This window comes from Diorhabda carinulata, chromosome 6, assembly GCF_026250575.1.
Source record: "Diorhabda carinulata isolate Delta chromosome 6, icDioCari1.1, whole genome shotgun sequence".
NCBI lineage: Eukaryota > Metazoa > Arthropoda > Insecta > Coleoptera > Chrysomelidae > Diorhabda > Diorhabda carinulata.
This window is the reverse complement of record NC_079465.1, coordinates 24880843-24906623: the sequence shown is the minus strand read 5'-3', so window position 1 is coordinate 24906623 and position 25781 is coordinate 24880843. Positions and strand designations below refer to the sequence as shown.

The window sequence follows — 25781 nt, the reverse complement described above, 5'->3', positions numbered from 1 at the left end:
TTTTGCAAACTCAAAATTTGTCACACTTTTCACAGATTGATAATTTTTTCTGACAAAAGTAAATTTCCCATTAATAGTGTTTCTTCTTTCCACAACTGTCGATATTGAAGCGAATCGACATGGATTTTGTTGTCCATGTCAATACAGCATAAACCGCGGCAAATTTAAGTCTTCGGATTAAATTTTCGGATGGTATTCTAGGTGTTTATTTGCAGCACCCCGTATGTACTATAACTATTAAATGTATCAGAGTCGAAAGTTTCCATCCCTAACCGCGCCGGCTTCAAAAGGGAAATGATTTCTCCAACGTCGTCACTGACAGTAGCTCTATATTCTTCGTATTGTCGACATGTTTTGGATTTTGCAAAGGACTCGATTTTCGAACGCTGCTGCGTTGCTCAATAACTTCAACTCTAATAGTGTCGGTGAGTAAATAATTAAATCTATTTATTTCCGTTTGTGATGCACTTACATTTAAATTAAAATCGAAAAATGTGTTTTTTGATCTAATTTTTTCGAAACTGATACTTTCCGAAGCGATAACATAAATTATTAAAATTATTCTATCGTAAATTGTTAAAATTTTGTACAGACTCAAATATTTGGCGGAGGCGTTTATACTTTTTCCAAGTCTTTAGGTCTAAGCTTGGGTTTTATTCAAGAGCTAATAAAATTTGATAATAAAATATTAAGGGCCAGTTTTCGAATGGGGAGTATGGAAAATACTGAAAAACAAAGAACTCGGGGACTGGTAGAGACGACCAGATATTGTGACTGTGATAAGAAGTAGAAGAATTAGGTGGTTGGGCTATGTAAGAAGAAGAGATGAAGAAACAACAATGAGAAGAGCCTAGAAAAGTTAACCACTGGGAAGACCAAGAGTAAGAGGAATAACCAAGTGGGTGAAGATGTAAGGAGACTTGGTGGAGAAGTAAACATGACTGAAGATAGAAAATTATGGAGACAAGGCCAAAAATCAACTTGGATTTTAGTGGTCACTGTATTTCTAAACAATTTTATCAGAAAAATTGTTTATGTAAGTTTTTTATTTTTCATAGAGGTTATTTTTCTATCTTATTTGCATCTTTTATCTTTTAACAATTTCTGCAACCATTGTTGGTGATGTATGTACAAATATGGTCCCACAACAAAGAAACCCCAAAAAATTTGAAAAAAAATATATTTATCTATCAACTTAGTTTCCTTTCAGCTCCATATACTTTTCCCAGTTATGAAACCGCTTCATTTGTATGTAAAATTGCCAAATACTCGATGGAAACATCTTCACGACGCAGCTTTTGTTCCATTATGAACAAACACGACACCCAACTTTCTCATGTCCAAATTTTCAGTTAATACCACACTTTTTGAAATATCTACTTCATCTACTAGTTCGTGCAGTTCCAGTCGACAATCATCCAGAACCGCTTCGTGGATTTCCTTCAAAATTTCTGGAATCGTCACCTCATTTGGTCGACCAGTACGATGCTGGTCTTCGCTGGTAGTAAGGCCTCTGCTGTTTGCGTTCTGGTGATTACAGCTGATCTATTAATCCCACTCCTTTTAGAATGTTCAGAATGTGGGATTGATTCAGCTGCCAGACATATTCGACTTCTTTTTGATACACTTTGAAGTGTAGTGCTCTGGAATTTCCTAGTGTTTTATACTTCTAGAGGGTCTACACTGATTTAGCTTCTTAAGGTGTCTATTGACTAACAGTGCCTCTATTAAGTTCAGAATGTGGAATTGATTCAGCTGCCAGACATATTCGACTTCTTTTTGATACACTTTGAAGTGTAGTGCTCTGGAATTTCCTAGTGTTTTATACTTCTAGAGGGTCTACACTGATTTAGCTTCTTAAGGTGTCTATTGACTAACAGTTCCTCTATTAAGTTCAGAATGTGGAATTGATTCAGCTGCCAGACATATTCGACTTCTTTTTGATACACTTTGAAGTGTAGTGCTCTGGAATTTCCTAGTGTTTTATACTTCTAGAGGGTCTACACTGATCTAGCTTCTTAAGGTGTCTATTGACTAACAGTGCCTTTAGTAAGTTCAGAATGTGGAATTGATTCAGCTGCCAGACATATTCGACTTCTTTTTGATACACTTTGAAGTGTAGTGCTCTGGAATTTCCTAGTGTTTTATACTTCTAGAGGGTCTACACTGATTTAGCTTCTTAAGGTGTCTATTGACTAACAGTGCCTTTAGTAAGTTCAGAATGTGGAATTGATTCAGCTGCCAGACATATTCGACTTCTTTTTGATACACTTTGAAGTGTAGTGCTCTGGAATTTCCTAGTGTTTTATACTTCTAGAGGGTCTACACTGATTTAGCTTCTTAAGGTGTCTATTGACTAACAGTGCCTTTAGTAAGTTCAGAATGTGGAATTGATTCAGCTGCCAGACATATTCGACTTCTTTTTGATACACTCCGATGTGCAGTGCTCTGGAGTTTCCTAGTGTTTTATACTTCTAGAGGGTCTACACTGATCTAGCTTCTCAAGGTGTCTATTGAGCGACAGTGCCGTAGGTTAATACGTTCAGCAGATCTTCTCTGGTTATAGTTTCCCAGGACAGTCTTTGCTTGTAGTTTGTACCAATAATTTTGCTTCGAACGTTCTTTTCCAATGCTTTTCGTTGTTGATGGTTCTCATACTGAATTGTTTACACATTACCACTACACTAACACTCACAATTACCCTTACGCACGTTTCGATAAACACGACATCGTCTTCAGAGACTTGAAGCAAATTGTTCATGTTTAATCTCTGAAGATGAATTTAGTTATCGAAACGCGCCTTAGACAGTGTGATTAAGAGTGTTGGTGTAGAGATAGTATTAACAATGTGTTCAATTTCTAATTTTTTCGAAAATATACATTTTCAAAGCAGTTTTTTTTAGGTTAAAGATTTGTTTTCCTTTTTAATTCATGTTTGTTGTTGCTTATACCACCCTGTATTCATTTTTTGTTCGTTATAATCTATTACTACCCTTTTTAAGTTTTAATCAGAGTTTTTCTTAATTACTGACGTTTTTTGTTACTATTATCATTAATAATCAGTTTTAAATACTCAATAAAATAGTAGAAATACCAATTTTCTTTTTATTTTCTTCATAGAAATTATTTGAAACTATTTAAAACTTTTCTATTTGTTCTATTGATTAAACATTGCGGTACCAGCGTGTGCTCGGGTTTTAGCAAGGTTACTGCAACTATCTTTCAATAATAAAATCAAAATTTACAAAAAAAAGGTTATTTTCTAAATTAATATATATAGAAATGTCGTTTGTAATAATTTATAACTATTAAAAACAGTTTTATCTTCAAAAAAACAGACTAACTTCGTTTGATTTATTAGAACAAGATTTTTGACTCGAAACTTTGTTTTTTGGGTACTTTTTTTACAACATTTTGAAACGTTTCCAGTTTTTGCTCAATATTTCGAAAACGAAGCGCTTTTTAGCATTCAATACATACTTAAAATATACAAAATTTCTTCATCATTTTACATCACGACAATTGATCTTCATATTAAATAATAATATATGAAGTGTATCTTTAGAACAGAAATATTAAAAATATCATTATTTTCTTCGTTGACACTTTCTTCGATCTGTGGCAATTGCAAAAACTCTCACAATTCTTGCACAAATTGGTACATTCGATGCCCGATTTTGCGCAGGTCTTGTCGCATCTGCATAACACTAAACGCAGCAGTTTTTTAGAATTAAATTTGAAAAAAAGAACCTTTTTAGTCAATATATTATAATTATTTTTCTCGAAACTCGTTTCCTTTTATCCTTAAAACGAGAATACGTTCCCTCGGGTAACGAAAATAATTTTCGCTCTCTAAAACGTGGCCAAATAGAATAAATCTCATAACGATCGACTTACCATTCAATTTCCTGGAAATCCGGAAAAAATAAACGGAATTATCATCCACGGATCAATTTAGGTTATAAATTACAAAACATCGAAAAATCGGAATGAAATAATTAGACGATAATGGAAAGGAAGGGAAACATAAAGCAACTTAAAATGAATGTCAATATTTTACAAATAAAGTATGAGAATTTAGACTAAATCACTTAAGGATTCTAGAAATAAAACAACCTTGGAGGAGCTCGTCAGCTCATAGTGAAGACCGAAGCATTTAGCGACGTCCATAGGCTAATCCGGACAGTAAAAGTGAAACCAGGAAATCTGATAGGATTCTTAATTTAATAAAGAAAGCCGTGACAAACCATTGGACCAAACGCACGTTGAACAAAGATACTCCAACAAACTCTGGTAAACAGACAGTTCAAAGCTAGCGCAAGGAGCTGGACTTTGAAATGCAAGCACCATACCTCTAGGAATATCACTCACCGTTTTCCAGACCATACCTTGGACCATAGCCTTACTGTAGCCTCACGAGATGCCACATCAATAACGAATTGAATGTCTAAAGAATCAGATGGAGTTCTACTTGAGAAGCACTTCTGGTCTAAGCTAAGAATTTTTCGTGATGACCAAAAACGATATGAAGTTGATGGTAGATTTTCTGGCAAGTCAAATACCACCTTAAGACGACGGGGATGATTGAGGACGACAACTGTAGGCTCTGCGAACAAGCCAGGGAAACAGCAGATCATCTAATCTGCGAATGTCCTGCTTAATTCGCTCCAAGTACCTTGGAGAGTAGCTTTGAACAAGGAGATGTAAAGCTATTTTGAGTATTCTTAATAATCAGACTAGAGCCTTTGGAAATAAAAATCAAAAGTAGGATAGAACCTATTGAAAGAAGAAGGGAATATACAAAAATGAAAATAAAAATAATTTACCAGCTATTTTTTTCAAATTTAAAAGTTGATTTGGAAAAATAAATATCTCTGATCAATTGTTAAAATTCCAATCAAATCCAATATTGCAATTTAATAACGAAATTCAATTTAAGTTTTAATTGTATTCCAATTCGCACCTGACCGATTTATTTTCTCTCAATGTGTCTTTTTATATATTTATTGAATTTTCTGGTGGACGATGAACGACACATCTTAATTTCGTACGGGCAATCACCTCCAACTCGTAAAAACAAATAAAAACGAATTTTTCATATAAACACAATATATATTACAAAAAAACACACGACTCCTGATGATTGGTTTCATATCGCTGTCCTCTGAGTGCTCGTTTGAGAGCTCCAAGCAAAAATCTTTAACATGAAGTGTTTTCCTACTGGTGTATGAGTTCTGGCGCTATCGTAGAAGAACAACCCTTCGCGGAAGGGATAATCTCGTTATTCGTTTCGATATTGGAGCTTAACTTGCTCCAAGAGCCCGCAGTTGTAGGTCTCATACCCTACAATCTTTAAAAACCGTTGCCAATACTTCCCCTGGAGACAATCGAGTTTGCAACACACACGACCTCTGATGATTACTTCCAAATCGCTGTCCTCGTTTGAGAGATCCAAGCAAAAATCTTTAACAAAGTGTTTTCCTACTGGTGTATGAGTTCTGGCGCTATCGTAGAAGAACAACCCTTCGCGGAAGGGATAATCTCGTTATTCGTTTCGATATTGGAGCTTAACTTGCTCCAAGAGCCCGCTGTTGTAGGTCTGACATCCTCTAATCCCTAAAAATCGTTGCCAATACTTCTCCTGGAGACAATCGAGTTTGCAACACACACGACCTCTGATGATTACTTCCAAATCGCTGTCCTCGTTTGAGAGATCCAAGCAAAAATCTTTAACAAAGTGTTTTTCTACTGGTGTATGAGTTCTGGCGCTATCGTAGAAGAACAACCCTTCGCGGAAGGGATAATCTCGTTATTCGTTTCGATATTGGAGCTTAACTTGCTCCAAGAGCCCGCTGTTGTAGGTCTGACATCCTCCAATCCCTAAAAATCGTTGCCAATACTTCTCCTGGAGACAATCGAGTTTGCAACACACACGACCTCTGATGATTACTTCCAAATCGCTGTCCTCGTTTGAGAGATCCAAGCAAAAATCTTTAACAAAGTGTTTTTCTACTGGTGTATGAGTTCTGGCGCTATCGTAGAAGAACAACTCTTCACGGAAGGGATAATTTCGTTATTCGTTTCGATATTGGAGCTTAACTTGCTCCAAGAGCCCGCAGTTGTAGGTCTCATACCCTACAATCTTTAAAAACCGTTGCCAATACTTCCCCTGGAGACAATCGAGTTTGCAACACACACGACCTCTGATGATTACTTCCAAATCGCTGTCCTCGTTTGAGAGATCCAAGCAAAAATCTTTAACAAAGTGTTTTTCTACTGGTGTATGAGTTCTGGCGCTATCGTAGAAGAACAACCCTTCGCGGAAGGGATAATCTCGTTATTCGTTTCGATATTGGAGCTTAACTTGCTCCAAGAGCCCGCTGTTGTAGGTCTGACATCCTCCAATCCCTAAAAATCGTTGCCAATACTTCCCCTGGAGACAATCGAGTTTGCAACACACACGACCTCTGATGATTACTTCCAAATCGCTGTCCTCGTTTGAGAGATCCAAGCAAAAATCTTTAACAAAGTGTTTTTCTACTGGTGTATGAGTTCTGGCGCTATCGTAGAAGAACAACCCTTCGCGGAAGGGATAATCTCGTTATTCGTTTCGATATTGGAGCTTAACTTGCTCCAAGAGCCCGCTGTTGTAGGTCTGACATCCTCCAATCCCTAAAAATCGTTGCCAATACTTCCCCTGGAGACAATCGAGTTTGCAACACACACGACCTCTGATGATTACTTCCAAATCGCTGTCCTCGTTTGAGAGATCCAAGCAAAAATCTTTAACAAAGTGTTTTTCTACTGGTGTATGAGTTCTGGCGCTATCGTAGAAGAACAACTCTTCACGGAAGGGATAATCTCGTTATTCGTTTCGATATTGGAGCTTAACTTGCTCCAAGAGCCCGCAGTTGTAGGTCTGACATCCTCCAATCCCTAAAAATCGTTGCCAATACTTCCCCTGGAGACAATCGAGTTTGCAACACACACGACCTCTGATGATTACTTCCAAATCGCTGTCCTCGTTTGAGAGATCCAAGCAAAAATCTTTAACAAAGTGTTTTTCTACTGGTGTATGAGTTCTGGCGCTATCGTAGAAGAACAACTCTTCACGGAAGGGATAATCTCGTTATTCGTTTCGATATTGGAGCTTAACTTGCTCCAAGAGCCCGCAGTTGTAGGTCTGACATCCTCCAATCCTTAAAAACCGTAGTCAATGTATTCCCTCGAGTTTTGTTTTTTCCCGCACGCGACAGATGGCAATCTTAGGCAAAGAAACTTGGAACCCAAAGTGCAAATATTTTTCTGATCTAAGGAGTGAGGAGTCTACGTACTTTCGATATAGAGCAATGAGATCTGGAGTCTTGTATGGAATATCTTCTAGGTATAGTAGGTTTCAATACCTAGGAATCTTGTTTTGGATTTGGAATAGAGAAGGTGAACAAGGGGCTCATAAACAAAAAAATCTCCAATCCTCCTGTGAATGTTGGGTATTGACAAAGAGAGACAGGAGTGAATTTGGAGCAGCACCTACAAAATATAGATAAAGAAGTGTCAGTTAAGAAAATTGAGGATTACCAGCTACATGGGACAACGCGCCTACAAACATCAATACAGAATAATTGCACATTTCATCTCACTCACAGTCTTTTGAAATTAAAATTTTATTTACGTCAAATTCATTTATATAATCAAGTATTTAATTAATTAATCTTTTATATATCTTCTCTTTCTCTGCGTCCTTTTTGGTTCATTTGAATACTACAAGACTTTAGATGTTTGATAAAACATAATTGTTTGACTGAAGTTTAATGAAAGCTCCAAACTTTCCCTAAAACGATTTCGGTGATCGCTCTCCGTGCTCGGTCTGGAATAATCTTCGCGTTCACTGAATATTCTCAAACGTCTCTAATAAGTTTTCGCTCACAGTTAAATTTTCTGCTATTTTGAGAGTTGTTGGAACAGAAATAAAAATAAACTTTTAATCACGATTCATTATATACTGTTTATATATAACTTTGAGCAGTGAAAACTGGAACTATCGCCATGATTATTACCTGTACTATCGTGGGAAAAGACTTAGTACTTGTGGTGTTTCTCGAGATCCATGTAATTTCGAAAGATTACCATTGATACCAGCTCAAAGTTATGGATGGCTTTTAGACAGTAGATAACAACTAATGGTAGCCAAAATATTGGTATCGCTCATTTTTTTTACTACTTTTGCGTGCGTTTGACCTATTTTTTTCATTCCGATTGAGGTACCTTCAAAATATTTGATTTGAACGCATCAACCGCTTCCAAACAACTCAAACAACACTCATTTGACAACACGTTCTGAGTACGTCTAATGTCAAACTTTATGACACCAGATTTGACATATTAAAGACAGTGTTACCATATCTCAAAACCCTAGAAGATTCAGTATGTTTCAAAAATGATTTTATGATTCTTTTTTGGTGTCGAATAGTCGTCAAACGTTTTTTGTTTTAGTTTTCAAAATTTAATTTAAATTCTGTTAATTTGGATTACAGACAATCGACCTTTTCGTAAAAACTACCACAAACTAAACAGTGACGAAAAATCTTCGACATATGAAGAAGAAGAAATCGTCAATCATGGATCGTCGTTTAAAAATAACAACATCGTGGAAAATTCTACCAGTACCGATACCGATTTCACTGATAACGAAATAGATAATAAAGATAATGATTTTACAGATGATTCAGATTTCGGTAAGTTATTTGTTTCTATCTATCTATTTATTAAATTCAAATTAAACAAGATTATTTTTTCAAAAATGATGAACTTTCTCGTAGAATTTGCTTTGGAATTTTGATTAAATTAATCCGATACTGAAATTATGATATATCGATATCACTATCAAGGTATTTGTGTGACTCAGGGTTCATAGTGGATCAGAAGTTGAAAATATTTTCTTGGGCGTGGATAAAACACTCAAAGTCAAACCAGAAGATCAAAATGCGACATTCAAAACCCCGAGGACAATTTCAGGACACCTTAACATGTATAACTTTCAGATAATGTATGTTTAAACTTTGAGATAAGATACTGAGTCCGATGAAACAGATTTTTTGTCTGCTGATTGGTAATAGGATCAAGTTAAAGTGCGGATGGTTGCAGAAATGATTTTTAGACATTTATAACAAACTAAAAAGTAATCGATCAGATAAATATTCATATATAATTCATACGATGTTCACAGTACCAAACAGAAAAGGTTTAATCTAATTTCGAATGGAAAACTCTAAATTTGACTGGGCTATATATGAAACAAGAGGTAGAGAGATTTAACAGAAATTAATTTACGTGACCCGAGATACACACAACATCGTCGAACGAGTATTGATTCCCGTTGAACGGTCGTAGTATACCAAAAGGGAAATCTGCTGTAATATACTCTACTAATAAAATTGCAATTCAGACTTTTTTAATCATAATACTTCATATCAAAATATATTCCAAATATACTCCAAAGAAGGTTTTTCGGTATAATTTCTATTGACTATGTCACACACGGCCAAAATTAATAAATTAAAGTTTGAATGGCCACCTCATGCACCCGATTCGCCAGATTTAACCTCCTCGGATTATTTTCCGCTCCCGGAACATTTTTGTGTTTCCTTTGTTGTGCCAGGTACTTCTGGTATCATCCTCGTACATTATACACGTATAAAATCGCTTCCATTTAATTAAAATCAATTGCTTTAACGCTATAAGAACACGAAGACAATTGAAATCTGATAATGGTGTTTTGTATCCATCGGGATATAAATAGAAATAGTCTAGAAATTGATTTTATCTATTGTTTACTCAGAGTATTGATTCTTTTCGATAACAATAAGGATTAAACGGAAGATTTGTTACAAACTGAATTTTTTTCCCAAAAGAAACAATAAATTTGCAATCAAATACATTTTGAAAGTTAAATAGCTCGAAAACAACGAAAAATAAATCAAATACAGAGTTTAATTTAACTCTCCGAAGATGATGTAGCTAAACCAGAGGATGGTGACCCACAAGCTGGTACAAAGGTACTACGGTGCTTTCTGAAGAAGATGGTCAATGTACGTCACGTTGGAAGGATGTACCTTCTTCTGGTGTATTGGCTCATCTTCGAGGTGATGTCGCACAACAGGTGGGAGGACTTACCCCTGAGACAATAAAATGATCTATTGGAAGGTGTAGGGGACGTTGTAAGTACGCTGTTAGTCTTCAAAAACAAGGTACTCAATGAGAAAGAAAAGATTACAGAACTTCCAAGGAAAGGTGATGACAAGTACCAAAAAGAGAGTTGATAGATCTGGTGTATTAACATCCAGATGTTGTTCGACTTGAATCACGTTAGTTGTGAAAAAATAAAGGTGAATTTATATATGGATGTCAAAAAAAAAATCTATTGTAACATTTGCAAATTGTTTTAATGTAAATTCAAATCATCTTCCCCACTTTTCCCGAGTTAATTTTGTATTAATTTTCCCCAACCAACTTCTGTTAATAAAATCCTCCCTATAAAATCATTGTAAGGCGATCCAAAATACAATTTATCCTTGAAAATATAAGCTTCAGAAAGTTGACTTATACGTCCGTTGAGATTATGTAAACAATCTAATATTCCACCTTCCTTTGAAAGTCTCAGTACTGTTACCCTCGATGGATTCAATATCTTCATGCTAGATCCGTGTCCAATCTTAAAGAAAAAATGATATTCCTTGATAAAACTTCACGTTAAGAGCGGTTTGTTAAAAAATTAGTAAAATAACAATCATTTTCTCGAGTTTTCTAATAAAGTTTGTATTTTCAACCCTTATTATTACCAAGATATCTTAGGAGGACAGCCTTAGTCCTACACCACTCAATTTTATCATCGATTGAATCATTGATAACATCAACAAAGTCCATACAGATTTTGAGGATGTACTAGAAGATGAAGAAGATTCAAACAAAAAAGATGATTTGATACTTTGATACTCAGCGTCTTAAAAAAAACTTAAGAGGAGGTTTATTATTAAAATCTGGACTACATCTGGTCAATGCTATCTTCACCTCCTTCACCAAGATACACGTTCCTCCAGCGTGAAGATACTCGGTCAAGAATCGTTTCAAGAAGTCCAGTTTGAGGCTGATGTTCTATTGGACTAGTGAACGGAAAAAACTTCTGCTAGAAGAAGATTGAAGATCTAGTGCAACTACAACTAGAAGATCGAAAAAAAATACTAGAAATATAACAAAAAATCAGAAAAATCCTTAATGATTGACAGGATATCGAATAGGGACAACTTAATCAAGTAAATGTAGAACTTCTAGAGGTTTCGAAAAACACGTCAAAGCGCTCGAGATTGTTAAAACATGAAAATTCTTCGAAACGATGTATTTTCGAGATTCGTATTTTTTGTACGTTCAGTATCATAATTTTCGTCCCTTAAATACTTACAAAATGCGTGATTTTTTGAAAAAAATCAGTAGGATAAATCTCGTTCAATATATTGAAAATAAATTCGATCAATCCCATGAATTTCGCTGCAATTTTTCTAACGAAAGGTTTATTTGCTAATAATTGTATTATCGATGGGTTATCGTCGCTGATACCCATATATAAAGCGACCAAAAAACCACCGCGACCATCCGATTGGATATTATCGGGCATACCAGGTAATCCGTCGATGAAAATATCAGCGGTACCTTTCAGCGTTCCCTTTAAATGATAACGTTGGATTCGATTTCTTAGTAATTCAGAATTGATTACGAAATCTTCGTCGTCAGATAACATAACCCCATTTGAGAATGACATTTTATCGATTAGTATCGTATTTTCTCTGGAGGTGGCGTTGTAATGGATTAATCTGTAATAACAATAAACATCTTGTCATCTTTTTGTTTGTACACGCTGTATATTATAAATATTGTTTTAAATATCTCATTTTTTGTATAATACTGAATATGACGTACAGAAACGATAAATAACTTGAATGTAATTGAGTCTTTTCGCTTCCCTTAAAGAGATTTACGTGTCAGTACATGTTGAAAGTCATTTTCCAGTGGAAAGCGTGAAGAATAATGAAAAGAGAACAACGATTTGGTGATTTTGTGGTAAAAGGACAATTTTCAAGTGACGACAATCTAATAACTAGATAGTTAACTTTATATACACGATTTATCATGTTTTTATTTGTTTAATTCTTAAAAAAAGATGAAGGAATTTGAGAATGATAATTTAGATTTCTCATAACGTATTTATAATATACGAGGGTTGTCTGAAAAAATTGTTTAACCACTAGATGATGAACATAATGCTACGACTATAAAAAAAACGGTCGTCATCACTATTTCGGAAGTTTAGGCTTTTGTAATTCATGATATCTCTCTAAAAATAATCCGACAAGCATCCAGTAGCATTAACAAAGCATTAAAAATCGTCCTCGATTTATTTGGAGTCATTAAAAGCTTCCAAAAGGATATGGAATCGTTTAGAGGTTAGCGCTTTTCTAGGTTATGTACTGAACGTCAATTTGTGTCCTGAGATTTGTTTTAATTTCATTTAAAACCATTCATAAACGAACGTTTCTTCTTGTTGAGTGTTTCCAGCAAAACAACGCAATGGAATTCCTCCAAGAAACATCTTTCAACTAAATAAGGCTGCTTGTATTCCAATATTTAATGATTAATTTCACTTTTAGTTTATTAGATAACTTACCTTCCAGATGAATCGGACAATATGTCATAAACTATATCGTCGAATGTAAAATCCGAAGACGAATCACTCCAATAAATATCGCCATTATTTGCTACAGCCAAACTGTTAAATACTTTCGGTTTTTTCCCTCCGATTTGTTCGTCCGGAGATATAAGCAATTCTTTAGTACCTATAACCATAAAAAAATATAATTTCGATCATTTTACATCTGATTCTAAATCCTAAATTAGTAGTCCTTCCTATTCTTCTTCTATTTAGTATGCTCGGGTCTTGAAGATCTGTAGTATTGAATTCTAGCTTCAATAATATGTTAAAGATGTAAAAATTAAACCCAAGCGGGTAAATCATTAGAGTAGTTCGAGGGATCGAAGTTTTTGTGCGGCTAATTCGGTTACTACACCAAAACATATTGCACCCAATCTCAACACCGGATTTTAATCCAGACAGGTCTAAATCCTGAACTGCAATCAGATCGCTTCCAATCCACTCCAGAATGATTTGTTGCTGCGTACAGATTTGGGTGTTAACCGAGTTTATTGTCCCACTGATTTGGACCAAAGCCGAGCCGCATTTCGCTCGGTAAGTTCACGTGCTGATCACGTACTGATCATTGCTTTAGTTTACTATTTTTCTTCGATAAATAGTTTAATAATTTCGTTTTTTAGGCTCCTTAAATAGGGTTGTGCATTGAATTGCTTAAAGCTTGAAGTATTTTTTTTATGTCGCACTTATATAGGAGGAAAAATGAAAAATCCTAACCTGTTTTGACGTTAACTTTGAATATGCCGTAATAAGCGTCGGCTACAAAAAGATTGCCGTGTATATCGAATTTTATTCCCATTGCTCTTCCACATAATTTTTCTTCGAAATAACCTCTGCATGTATTACCAGTTTTGACAACTGTTTCTATCTCGTTGTTTTCTTTTAACCTAACCACTTCTCCTTTAATTAGAGATGCGTATAATTCTCCGTCATATTGAGCAAACGTTTCTGCTCCTATCAAATCACCCTTGTGGTACAATTCGGAGGTTTTTAACTTATCCTCTAGTACCAAGGTTCCTTCTAAAGGGATTGTGGGAGCAAACCTATAAATATTTAAGATATTAAATTAATTTGAATTGTGTATATTTCTTAATCACAAAATCATTAAAATTCCGCAGAGTATTTAACATTTAACGTTGTTATCGACTTTAAAAAAAAACTGTTTCACAATTAATATTACCAAATAATTAAAGTCAAATAGTTCAAGTTCGTATTTACATATTCAAATTGTTAGTTTCTTTTATTGAAGTTACGAATTAAATACGCTTTTTGATGATTCTGTATGATTAAAATCCTTAAATTTCCATTAATTTTCACTAACATTCACCTATGCTCAAGGATTCAATAATAAATTGGAAGCTTATTTACGAGGGTTATCTAAAAAACTTCCGACATCAACAAGATGTCGGTCCTTATGTGACACATTCGCGCATGCGTCGAGGGATTATCACTAACATTTCAGCCATTTTGGACGCTTAGTTTTTATTTGGCAATTGTATAAGCATAACTTTTATTAAATATCTACTTGACTGCATAATTGAGAAACTTTTAAAATAAATCCGGAATATTGTTTACTAGAAATTGAATTTTCGTAGATATTTTAGGAAAATGTTTTATACTTTCATAAAAAAATATTCAAGGTCAAAACAATAATTAGTTTTTTAGAAATATCTCGTTTCCTATGGCTTTAATGCAATTTATATCTATTACAAATATTGTAGAAAATAAAATTTGCTACAACTTCGGGAATGAATAGATGACGTAAAGATATTGCTGTGACATGAAAAGTAAATTTGATCCGTTTCGATCACTTAAATGCGTTTTAATACCCCCCATAAGCATTTTCAATAAATAATTACAATTTATGCTGATTTTCTTCAGAATGTCTCTTTATGGTGAACGGTTCTCAACGATTTAAAAATCTACATATCTCCTAAACCATAAATTTTATCTAGTTAAACAAAGAGTACGTTTTTGTTAAAAAATCGATTAAAAAATTCATTTTTGTCATCTTTACATTATACCGTAAAAGTTACGGATTGTTAACCATTGGGCATGAGCCGCCCCTGACCTTCGGATAGTAGTGCAGAAGCATTTATTCCGTCAAACACACTATATAGACATACGTAATTATCCATTAGAAATTCATAATATTCCAATGTATAATTTAAAAAATATAAGTCAGATTTCACAACTTTGAAGGTCTATGGCTCAGAAACGTATGAGAAAATTTTTTCTATGTCACAGCATCATTTGCACGTCATCTACTCATTCCCGAATGTTTTGCATCAAGTCCCGGAACACCCTGTACAAAACGCCATATAAAAACTAAATATCTTCAACTTACTGAATTACTTCAGTGAAATTCGTATAAGGAGGAATAGGTCCATAGCCTAAAAATATCACAAACAAAACAACGTAACCACATTTTCTAAAAACTTTTTGTATTAGAAACATTTTACGTGGTAATTGTAAATAATTCTGATAAGTACAAGAATGATCAGTTGTAACATAAATTGTTAAACTGGTTGCCTGTCTAGTAGATACATAATAAACGTCAAGGCTTCAGACGATAAAAAAGAAGAATATAAGTTATGTCTCTTTTAACGAGTTAACCATAGACATAGTAATTCTAGACTGCTGTATATATATATAAATTCTATATGAATGTGATTGGTGAAAAGAGATAAGCGAGTAGGAAAATATAACGATGGAAGAATTAAGATACAAAAAATTGAAAAGAACATTTAACAGAGATACCGGTAACTTTCTTTGTATCTCATTTTAATACTGGAATACGAATTTTATTGAAAGCGCAGTCTAGTATTACTTTGTCTATGGTTATTTCTTCCTGAGTTAACCAATAACTTACGAGGTTAGTCAATAAGTCGTCTCGAATATAACAATATTTGCTAAAGTGATATATTTTTCGTTATTTTCAACTGTTTAGATGTGTAATCAATTCATAATCGTTTTAAAACGTTTCAAAGCATACAAATGAACGGTGGAAATTGAAATAATTGCGAATAGGGAAAAATCTTTTGGTCCAAAGTATATCCCGCGATTTAGCCCTCGAACACGTCTATGAAAAATAAATATGAGAAAGAAAGAGAGACAGTGACATTATCCTGCGTCATTTAACATCGCGTCTGGATATTAAAAAAAAGGGGGAGTCTGAACTGAAACAAAACGAAGTCAATTCATGATATTTCTTTTGTTAATAATCGTAACGACGTGAAAGCTGCGAGAATACAGAAAAATGCACGATAATTACGAGCTGATGGAAAATGTTGGATCTAAAACTGATATTTATAGAATTTTTCTTATCTTATTGAATACAACTCCTATCAGAATTAGTTACGAAATAGTTTGATTTTTCTAATCGTTTTTTATTTCATTTATATAAAAAATAGATGATAAAAATAGTCAAGTTGTTGACAATGTTAACATAGACATAACGAAACTTTCTTGAACTTTCCGGTGAATTCCTGTAATTTCTCAAAGACGAAAACTTCCTTCACAAAGAACAGCAACTTTTCAACTTTATAGGAATAAAAACCTTCAAATACACGGAGAAGTTAAGTAACATCGACCTCCAAGTCAAATTACAAGTATACAAGGTGGCACAACTAAAACTTGAATTCCCAAATAGTTGGACGTTAATTTTAATCTACAGGGGGTTTAAACTTATATCATAGCTCGTACTAGAAAACTTTGAATACTTTCATTGTACATGCAACTCTTTCTTTCTATTAGAATGATTGCGGTTTTAAAAATTGTCATCATATATAAAATTTTGAAATGTACCTCGACATATATTAAATTAAAACTTTGCTTAAGACATCCTGTATGTTACATTATCTCTGCGTGAAGCTGGTTTTAATTTCCATGAATTAGTCACCCCTAGCTCTCCACTTTCAAAACTTTTGAATAATGGCAAAAGTTACAGTTGCCAACTTTATGATACGATCTTTCGAAAGCGAAGTTAGAAAGATGAATACATCGTTTCTTTGGTAATTTCCCATTTAATTTACAGCTTGTTCATAACGATAAGTGATTGGTGAGTAAACGTCGTGTTTCCAAGAGTGAAACACCTGTTTTGTTTCAGAAGAAGCTCTTACTTGCAATGTATGTGACAGAATGTTCGCCTGTCCAAAACAATTATCGTCACACAAACAGAAGAAAAGACACTTTGGGTAAGTGATTAGAAAATTCGATGGTTTTAAAATAGAATTTATAGTCAAAAAAATCGCTAAAACAGGTAGAAGTTATCTATTGATTCGTGATGGGTAGAGGGCATTCAGGGACTATTCTTCTTGTTATATGTCCCACTTCAAACTACCAAAGGGTGATTACCTTCAAAAACCTAACCAGGCACCTTGGTTTTAACCTTTTAATGACCCTAGGCAAACTAGAAGGCTTGTTTAAGTGTTTTAACATCACACGTGTGTGTATTAGACATTCATTATTGATATGGTCTGTAATTTCTTTCTCATCCATGTACTCCACGTACCAGAAGTCGAATTAGGTCGTCGCAGAAGCCTTTAGAGACCCTCTTAAAACTCTAAAGAAAGTTGATATTCAAAAATCGAATCCGGCACCTTGGTTTTAATCTATCCAAGCTTTTGAACCTCAATGACTTGATCAACAGTTTCTGCTTCTTCCATGACCCTACGGCATGGATTTTAATTCGTTAATGACATGGTCTGTAGTTTCTTTTTCATCCACGGAAGCGTTCCGGATCATCCACGATGCTTATAGTACGAATATAGTGTATTGCCAGTCGAAAGGATTTGTTTGGTAAGAGATGCAAGTGTGTCCTGCGAGTAGACTTTTGAAAGATCTATTAGAAGATGTTCTGGGCGTATTGGGGGATTTGCAGATCCCAATCTGGCGAGGAAAACAGCCTCGTCATGTCAATTATGACCCTAAATATGTATTAGACTCATTTTTTGAACGTTTTTGTTTATTTTGTAATAGGTGTTCAGCTTGCGATAATATTTTTCCGTCGCTGATGTCTTTAGAACACCACAAAGATGAATTTGAACATTGGTCGGATGAAGAAGACTATTTAACTGATAGCGAAGAAGAAGATGAATCAGTTAGTGAGGAATGCGAAAGGCTTATTTAAATTAAATATACAAAGGGCCAGTTATCAAAGTACATAACATCTAATTATTCAATATAAAATCTACATATCTACTATTATTTTCATAAAATAGTTGAAAAGTCATTGCTTTCTTCGTTATTTAGCTAAATAGAAACTTATAATAATGGGACCTAGTAATTTGAATCAAATCATAATCGTATTTTATAGCGTGTTGAAGTTTGGAACCAAAAACTAAATATGCTGTAAATAATACATGTTTTATGAAATAAAAAAATATTTTTTCAATATTTTGGATTAACGCCTATTTTAAATATTAATAATTATATATTTAAGCTAAAATAGTTAATAATCTAAAAGTATAAGAGGTTAGAATTAGGAATGGCGATTCTCTCCAAAAACGATCGATTTTTATATCGATTCGAATCGTAACCAGACGAGTAGATTCATATAAAAATCGTGGTCTAAAAGATCGATTTCTAAAACATCGATTATGTATTTGTAATGTAAATATAAATTATAAACAATCTCTGGTATAATATAATAATCAGGTATAAAAGAAGACATGTATTAAATAGATAATTTAGCTTAACCTAACCAAAATGTTTGAAAATAACAGTCTGTCAAGTCTACTGGGATCTAAGCGGCTCCGGTCATAGCTTGCGATGTTGCCAGTAATTGAAAAAAGCTGTTTATATGTAACAAATGATCCCAGGTGCATAAATGCCTGTGATAAATAATTCTTAAGGCATATATATAAACAAATTAATAAATTACAAGACAATACAATGACGCAATATCAATCTACAAAGTCTTTTTTATTATTATTTTTACGGCCTTGGTGTTGCACCATCCAAAATATTCTTTAATCATAATAAACATTTACAAACTTTTATTAAAGAGAAGCGCTGAAGATTAAGCACACAGCCATCTCGCGAGTTTTTGAGTAACTATCTTTCAACCGGCAACACCGTAATATTACGAGTACATTGAACTAATTGTAAATATTTTTTTTACCAAAACAGAAAAAATCGAATGTCGATTTTCAAGGGTGAAATATCGATTCAGTACAACATATCGATTTATTTGTTTGGAGGAATAAATTCTTCGATTAATCGATTTCAGATCGCCATTTCTAGTTAGAATTCCTCTCAATTGAAAATAAATTTAAATCCTTTCAGTAGAATTGTAATCATAAGCTGAATAAATAATTTTTAACTGAAATAATTATATATTTTTATTTACCTTTCCTTTTCCTTGAGAACTAATATGTGAATGTAATATTTTTTTAATGTGGAACTCATATTTTCAAAGTATTGATACAAAATAAATAAATAAAACTTGGAGTAGAAACACGTTAGAATTATTGAAAAAAACAGTTAACAATTATCACAAAATTAGTTTTATTCGCCCAACCGTTTCAATATATTAGGCAACCAACTTTACAATTAGACAACTCTGTGTTTTAAGTTTGGATAACTATGATCCGACTTATTCTGTGAAAGATAAGTGACAATTGACATTTTTGACATTCTAACCGACTTTTGTTAATTCTGATTAAATTGTTAATTATAATTAAACACATAAAAAACTTTGATATAACAGTCACAAAAATATAAAAAACGAGATTACGTTATTAAAAATGTTGGATCATGTACAATATTATGAAACTCGTACAAGTCAAAAAATGTTGATGTGGACGTAATTCTTTATTATCATCCATATATTATACGAGGGTGGTTCAATATAGACTGGAATTTACCTATAAAAAATTTTTTTTTAATATAACGTACGCCTTTGGTATGGTATTAGCTTGTGATAAATTTATGATCGTTTTATTATACTGAAATATATCTGTCCCTTACTATTTTTAGTTTGATTTAATTTTAGTTTGGTGTGACGGACATCGAACGTTAAAAATAACTAAAATTTTGATTGCCAAAGCTGCATTTTTCTCTCGGTTATACGTAAAAATAAATTTATATTTACGACGAATTTAAAACATAATATTTTTGATTATATTTAAAAGTATCATTGTGAATCATTGGAATACTTGACAGAAATAATAAGAATATAAATAAGAAATAAATAATAAGAAAAAATAATAGTTTTTACTAGGTATATTTTTATTTAATATTCACATCGATATATTACATAATATACTTACGTTAATAAAAATAATTACTTGATTTACTCACCGTGACAGATAACCTATAAAATCGTGCGTGGGTGAATCTCGTATAATTTAATCGATTTGGTGCCATTTTTATTATTTGCTAATCGCAAATCTAAGGGAGAAATCTAGTTACTTTTTGTTTTATAACCAACGTAATGTGAATTAGATCACCTGATTGATTCAAAACTAACCTCGATTCGTAATTTTTATTACTGGCAATTATTCAGAAGAAAAAATCCACGAAACATCATGGAAATTTTAATGAAAAAAAAAAAAGAAATTTAACAAAAATTCGTAAATAATTATGGTGGGAGCAGGAGTATACTGAAATTACAGTTAATTTTAATATTGAATAATATAGGACCTCGTTAATAAATTGCAGTGTTGCCATGTTGGTTAGTTTACCCTAAAAGTGTGGTAAAAAGTTTTTCTGTGGTTATTTTGAAATTAATTTTGGATCGTCAGCGCCCAAAATAATCTCGCTGCTATGAGTTGGAGAAAGGGGGCAGGGGGAGGGGGTTGTTATTAAAACTACAATTACCAATTATTTCTTTAATGGAAGATATATACAATAAACAAAAATATTATCCATGTAGCAGACAAGAAGACATCAAAAGTACCAACTTTTTTAAAGATTAATTATTCCGTTTTCGTGGTACCAGCTTTTAATGAAAGCAAAGGCGAATAAGTTAATGATAAGCAACATTAATTCGTAATATAATATATGAATGTTTGTTTTGGCTCGCATCTTTATCTCAAAACTGTTTCGCAGGCTCGCAATCCTTATATTAATAAAAAATTCCTCGAATCCGTTAATAAGGTTTAATTTGATTAAATTACATTTGAATATACAGGCAATTGCTTGAAATATCCTAATTTTAATCTCGGAAATTTTGAAACCATCAAATGGTTACACGATTTTTTATTTTTTTTTCGTTTTATCATGGAAGCACCATATTGGAATTTGTAGTCAATATTTCCGAGAAAAACCATCTACTATTGACTAAAAAAAATGAAATCTATATATCATTTTTTTGTAATTATATACTTATTGGCACTAGAAATGACAGATTTTGATTATTAGTGACATATATAATAACATAGTTGGTGCTTTAATTATTTTAATCTCAATAAATTCCAATATCTCGTTTTTAAAACGATTTTTGGTGTAAAAATATCGAAAATTATTTTGAAATAAGACAAAAAATCTCGATATAAACAATTTATAAACATGAAGATGAACTAGAATTGATTAGAAACGTTTGTAATTAACTGACGAAGACGAGGGAAAAACATAATTTTATGGTTAATTTAAAATTCATTCAAACAGTGATTTAAATACTATCAATTCCCGAAAATCGCAGGTTATACTGTTTATGTTCACGTATATATATATAAAAAAAAAATAAAAGGAAATGAAAAAACTAACCAATAGCTGATCAATTTCAACGACAGATTACGATGCAAAAAAAGAAGAATTCATCCGAAACACTCGTCAGAAATTGGAAACGAAAAAAAAATCAAAACGTTTTTTGGTTATTTTAAAAGTTGTGATTCATTTTTATGGAAAATTAATATATTCCAAAGTGAAAAAAATGCAAGCAACCAATTCAAAATCAATTTTCACCATTACCAACATTTTTCTTTTAAATATTTCTAAATACTTACTCGATAAAACTTTTAATTTACGACTATAACATTATAAGGGACACTTAAACTGTAAAAATTTCCACCGAAACAGTCAGAAAATTTTAATAAAGTCACTAATTTCGCAATCACTCAACACCTTTCTTGTAAGCCTGCCAAACGGTCTCGAACAAACACGATCCAAAACTTTGTAGCCGTTAAACGGATAACGAAACGTAACTGTTATACTGAGTAATATTTCTTTTCAAAATATCGGCGCAAAGTCCCAAAACTCGTTCGAATCTAGCCCTATCTAATTTGACACATTTGAGGGGCCCGCTGGCTACGACCGTAGCGGCCCTAGGTCGGTCCAATAGCAGAGCAATCTCCCCGAAATAATCGCTCGGTCCTAATCTACCGACTTCCGTGGGTTCCTCACCGTCGATTCTGCTTTGTTTAACCACGGCGGTACCTTCGACTATTATGTAAAAATCGTCGCCGCGTTCTCCTTGTTGCACTATAGTTTCATTATCTTCAAAACTGACGGTTTCCAAAGCGTCCGCTACGGTAAGACGTTCCCATTTATCCAAATTTTCTAATATTGAAACGCGCGATAAAAATTCCTCGTACATTTTTCTTTTACGGATAGTCGAACCCATCAAGATTCTTCTGTAGGAATCTCTATCGATTCCCCAAAGTTTCACGTCCGTTTTAGCTTTCACCGTAGCTGCTCTCGGGGTACCGTAAATCAGAGCTAATTCACCGAAACTGCCTCCTTCGCTTATTGTAGTTACTAGTTCATTGTTTACGTATACTTCCACTTCACCTTGATCTATTACGTAAAAATTATCCCCTTCATCTCCTTGTTGTATTATAGATTCACCTAAAAATTTATTAAAACCACATTCATTCACAAAAATTTAGTCAATAATATAAATACACTGCTGAACATACAATTGTTTATTGAATGTAAGGGACAATTTAACTTTACTATGATTTTTTATTAAACAAAAAGCTTTCAAAAGTGATTATTCCCTCATCTGGTAATCATAACAGCTTACAAACGACGAGACATACTTTGGATCATATACTACATAAAACTCCCATTCCTGTACCAATATATCGCTAATTTCTCTAGAATTTCTAGGTACTGGTACATGTAAATGTCTCCCCATCTCATATCAATTAGATTCATATCTGGAATTCAAGCAGGGCATCATTTGAACCTCGTCAAGGTACTGGATAACTCCCAGAGCAGCTTGAGGACGTGCATTATCATGCATAAAAGTTACGTCTTCTTCTGAATAGTACAACATGGTCTTCCAAAACCTCTATCAAGTATCTGAACACAGTCAACGTCCCATACCATAATTCTGATCCTCTATCTAATGAAGCTTATCTCTCGCCTTCTTGTCACCACACTCTTAAAAGACCATCTGAACCCATAAAACAGAATATCTCTTGATCAAGAGATAATCCATCAGTCAGCTCTGGATAGCCTATTAAGTCGAATAGCTCTCTTCTGTATTGAATAGAGCATCATCAGGGTATGCTTGGGAGCCGAGCTCCATAAGTGAGTGCAATACTTTGGGTCTTAAAGAGAGCTAATTCAACCATGAGGCTATACCAGGCCTAACCTCAACACCGAGAAGATGATATTTTATGTCCAAACAAGACCAAATCCTGAGCGAACATGGGTCTTTGCTGCATTTAATTCAATCAGATTGCTTCCACCCCACACCCAAATGTTTTCAAGATTGGTATTGATGGTAGTGTTGGGCGAGTTTATTGAGGCAGTTCAGTTGATTCAAACCAAGACACCAGTGTGCTAAGCCAGGATAATGCTACACAATTTGCAATACACAGATAAAACGACAGAAACGAAAAATATGCTGATTATGCAAGCAATCAGATAAGAAACTATGGTAAAACCAAACAAAAAAACCAAAAAAATTGAAATTTATTAAAATAAATAGCTCGGCAGTGTATTTTTTATAAGTACATAAACAAGAACTTGATAATCAAATTTAAAAAAATGATAGTTTCTAATATTATAAGGCGTCAAAATTCACCTAGGGGATTGGGCCAATGATTATCCAAGATTTTCAGATTCTTCCCATTTGGAGTACTTAGAAAGTACTTCCTGGAAAAATCCTTGAATTCCCATTGACATTTTACAATAATGAGTCCTATAGAGATTTTCTGAATCCTGTAATGTTCATAAAACACCAGTTTATCATCGATTTTATCGAAGGGTTGATTTTTCTTTCATTTTCATGTACATATTTTAGCCCTTAGAACCCTCTCACAAAAAAAATGTATCAATAAATTAGTTTTATGAATTCAGAACTAAGAAAATCGCGACAGAACACACTTTTTATTTTTGGAAAATATAATTTCCCCACAAAAACATTAATAGGAATTCAAGTTTTCCTTCAATTGTAGGTACTCTTCGTACTTATTCGAGATGGAAGGAAAAGACCAAAAAAACAGCATTTAACACTAAAAATTACCATAAGGACTTCTTGTACACGCCTTTTGGATTAAAAAATGCGTCAGCATCCTTCCAATGTGTAGCCGAGAATATACTAAGAAGTGTACAAAATGAGATATGCCTAGTATACTTAGACAACATTATTGTATATTCAACTTCCTTACAAGAACATCCAAAGCGCCTAAAGATGATTTTTCAGAGACTCTGAAAAGCATACTTTCAAATTCAGTTGAACAAATCGGAGTTCTTGAAAAAAATCACATAATTACACAAAAAAATGTATGCAATACTCAACTATACAATTCCTAAAACACTTGGGATAAAGGACTTTGTACAACTAACCAAACAATTCATGGAATGTTTGAAAGAAGGTATAAAAATTGAAATTAACAAATACTTTCGAATGATATATTTAGACATTTAATTTGACCTACTTATGATATTTATATAAAATAACGATATTTACCTGGAAGACAGTTAACTGGAAACATAGCATCGAATATATCGGATCTCTCGTTTTCGTCCAAATGCGAAAAAAGAACATTCTTTGCAATTGCCTTTGAAAGAGCAGCCATGGTCTTGTAATCTTTAGGTACGACTTTTTTCACATAGCTCGTAGCGTCTTCTTCCGAAACTGGTTCTGCGGAAATTCCTCCCCGACGTCGAACTGGCTGTTGGGTAAGAGCTGGTAGCGGAGAAAGATCCTCTGTATCTTCAGGAGACATGGCTTGTTGTTTAGCGTCTAAAGCTTGTTCTCGTTCTAATTTTTGAAAATGTTCTTTCAGAAATGAAATGGGATTCGACGGACGGTTTACACATAACTGAACGATGCAATCCTTGAGAATTTGCTGGATGTTGTGAGCTTGAACATATGCCTCGCATTCACGAAGCGCTTGTTCTTCGTCGACATTTGTTGTCATTATTTTATATTTTTAAAATGTTTTTTATACCGCACTGTTGAATCACTAGATATTTACGTATATTTTAAACGTTTTGATAGTATTATGGATTTATTTTTTCACATAAGGACGAGCCTATATTTGTCAATGTCAATTTAAATAAAAATGACAACTGTGGATCACTGTAACAAACACTAGTCGATTCTTTATTTCGATTATTATTAATATTTTATAAACAAATTTTTAAATATAAAATATAAGTGATAGTTTTGAAGCTATCATTATTTATATTTATATTAAAATAGGAATATATAAAACTAATTTCAAAATATTACAACAAATCATGATAATCGATATACTATATTTCATTTATTTATCGATCGATTTATAGTAGACAATGCCCACACCCACATATAATTATAAACATGCGCATTTCAATATCAACAAATTACTGCTACTATAGTGAAATAAGTCAAATTTTCGCGAAATTCGTAATTTTTTATTTAAATTTCTAATGTATATAGATGAATTAGGAATCAATAAATATTATTTGAATAGTTAGTTTGAAATATATCATAACGGGTAACTACTATGACGTCATTAATTGATGAATAATAATTGTAGTTTATTATAGCATTAATTCATGACGTCATTATCATCGGCATTTCGAATTGTAGACATATATATGCCTAACAAAATATTTTCAACACTAAAAATGTCAA

The 25781-nt window shown here is 33.3% G+C and overlaps 3 protein-coding genes across 5 annotated transcripts; 1 reads left to right on the top strand and 2 right to left on the bottom strand.

Annotated features, from left to right (window-relative positions):
* The first annotated feature begins 326 nt into the window (after positions 1-326).
* Positions 327-19091, top strand: LOC130895980 (dnaJ homolog subfamily C member 21). 3 transcript variants are annotated; one of them, XM_057803686.1, is made up of 4 exons: positions 327-425; positions 8535-8735; positions 16866-16953; positions 17738-19091. In XM_057803686.1, exons 1-4 carry the CDS (start codon positions 350-352, stop codon positions 17886-17888), a joined length of 516 nt encoding a protein of 171 aa, XP_057659669.1. In that variant the 5' UTR covers positions 327-349; the 3' UTR covers positions 17889-19091. The 3 variants fall into 3 exon arrangements, with proteins under 3 accessions (XP_057659669.1, XP_057659666.1, XP_057659667.1); XM_057803683.1 differs by lacking the exon at positions 327-425 and adding an exon at positions 937-1036 and having other exon boundaries at positions 17738-19088; XM_057803684.1 differs by lacking the exon at positions 327-425 and adding an exon at positions 937-1036 and having other exon boundaries at positions 16869-16953; positions 17738-19060.
* LOC130895977 (adipocyte plasma membrane-associated protein Hemomucin-like) lies at positions 10421-15307 on the bottom strand. The gene is made up of 5 exons (XM_057803680.1): positions 15105-15307; positions 13475-13800; positions 12716-12884; positions 11456-11864; positions 10421-10711 (listed from the first exon to the last, which is right to left on the bottom strand). The coding sequence occupies exons 1-5, from the start codon at positions 15212-15214 to the stop codon at positions 10481-10483; spliced, it is 1245 nt and encodes a 414-aa protein (XP_057659663.1). The 5' UTR covers positions 15215-15307; the 3' UTR covers positions 10421-10480.
* A 1486-nt stretch (positions 19092-20577) lies between the features above and the next one.
* On the bottom strand, positions 20578-25486 carry LOC130895978 (cAMP-dependent protein kinase type I regulatory subunit). The gene is made up of 2 exons (XM_057803681.1): positions 24627-25486; positions 20578-22549 (listed from the first exon to the last, which is right to left on the bottom strand). The coding sequence occupies exons 1-2, from the start codon at positions 25078-25080 to the stop codon at positions 21885-21887; spliced, it is 1119 nt and encodes a 372-aa protein (XP_057659664.1). The 5' UTR covers positions 25081-25486; the 3' UTR covers positions 20578-21884.
* Between the last annotated feature and the right edge of the window lie 295 nt (positions 25487-25781).

What these genes read in the sequence shown, in the direction of transcription:
- LOC130895978 (XM_057803681.1), bottom strand. Translation starts at nt 25,080, where the DNA reads ATGACAACAAATGTCGACGAAGAACAAGCGCTTCGTGAATGCGAGGCA. An exon ending in TCCAGTTAACTGTCTTCCAG is followed by an intron (nt 22,550 to 24,626) that starts GTAAATATCGTT and finishes ATAAATTTTTAG; the next exon opens with GTGAATCTATAATACAACAA.
- LOC130895977 (XM_057803680.1), bottom strand. Translation starts at nt 15,214, where the DNA reads ATGTTTCTAATACAAAAAGTTTTTAGAAAATGTGGTTACGTTGTTTTG. An exon ending in AATTTCACTGAAGTAATTCA is followed by an intron (nt 13,801 to 15,104) that starts GTAAGTTGAAGA and finishes AAATATTTATAG; the next exon opens with GTTTGCTCCCACAATCCCTT. An exon ending in CAAAGTTAACGTCAAAACAG is followed by an intron (nt 12,885 to 13,474) that starts GTTAGGATTTTT and finishes TTATGGTTATAG; the next exon opens with GTACTAAAGAATTGCTTATA.
- LOC130895980 (XM_057803683.1), top strand. Translation starts at nt 958, where the DNA reads ATGGAGACAAGGCCAAAAATCAACTTGGATTTTAGTGGTCACTGTATT. An exon ending in TTATCAGAAAAATTGTTTAT is followed by an intron (nt 1,037 to 8,534) that starts GTAAGTTTTTTA and finishes TTTGGATTACAG; the next exon opens with ACAATCGACCTTTTCGTAAA. An exon ending in CAGAAGAAAAGACACTTTGG is followed by an intron (nt 16,954 to 17,737) that starts GTAAGTGATTAG and finishes ATTTTGTAATAG; the next exon opens with GTGTTCAGCTTGCGATAATA.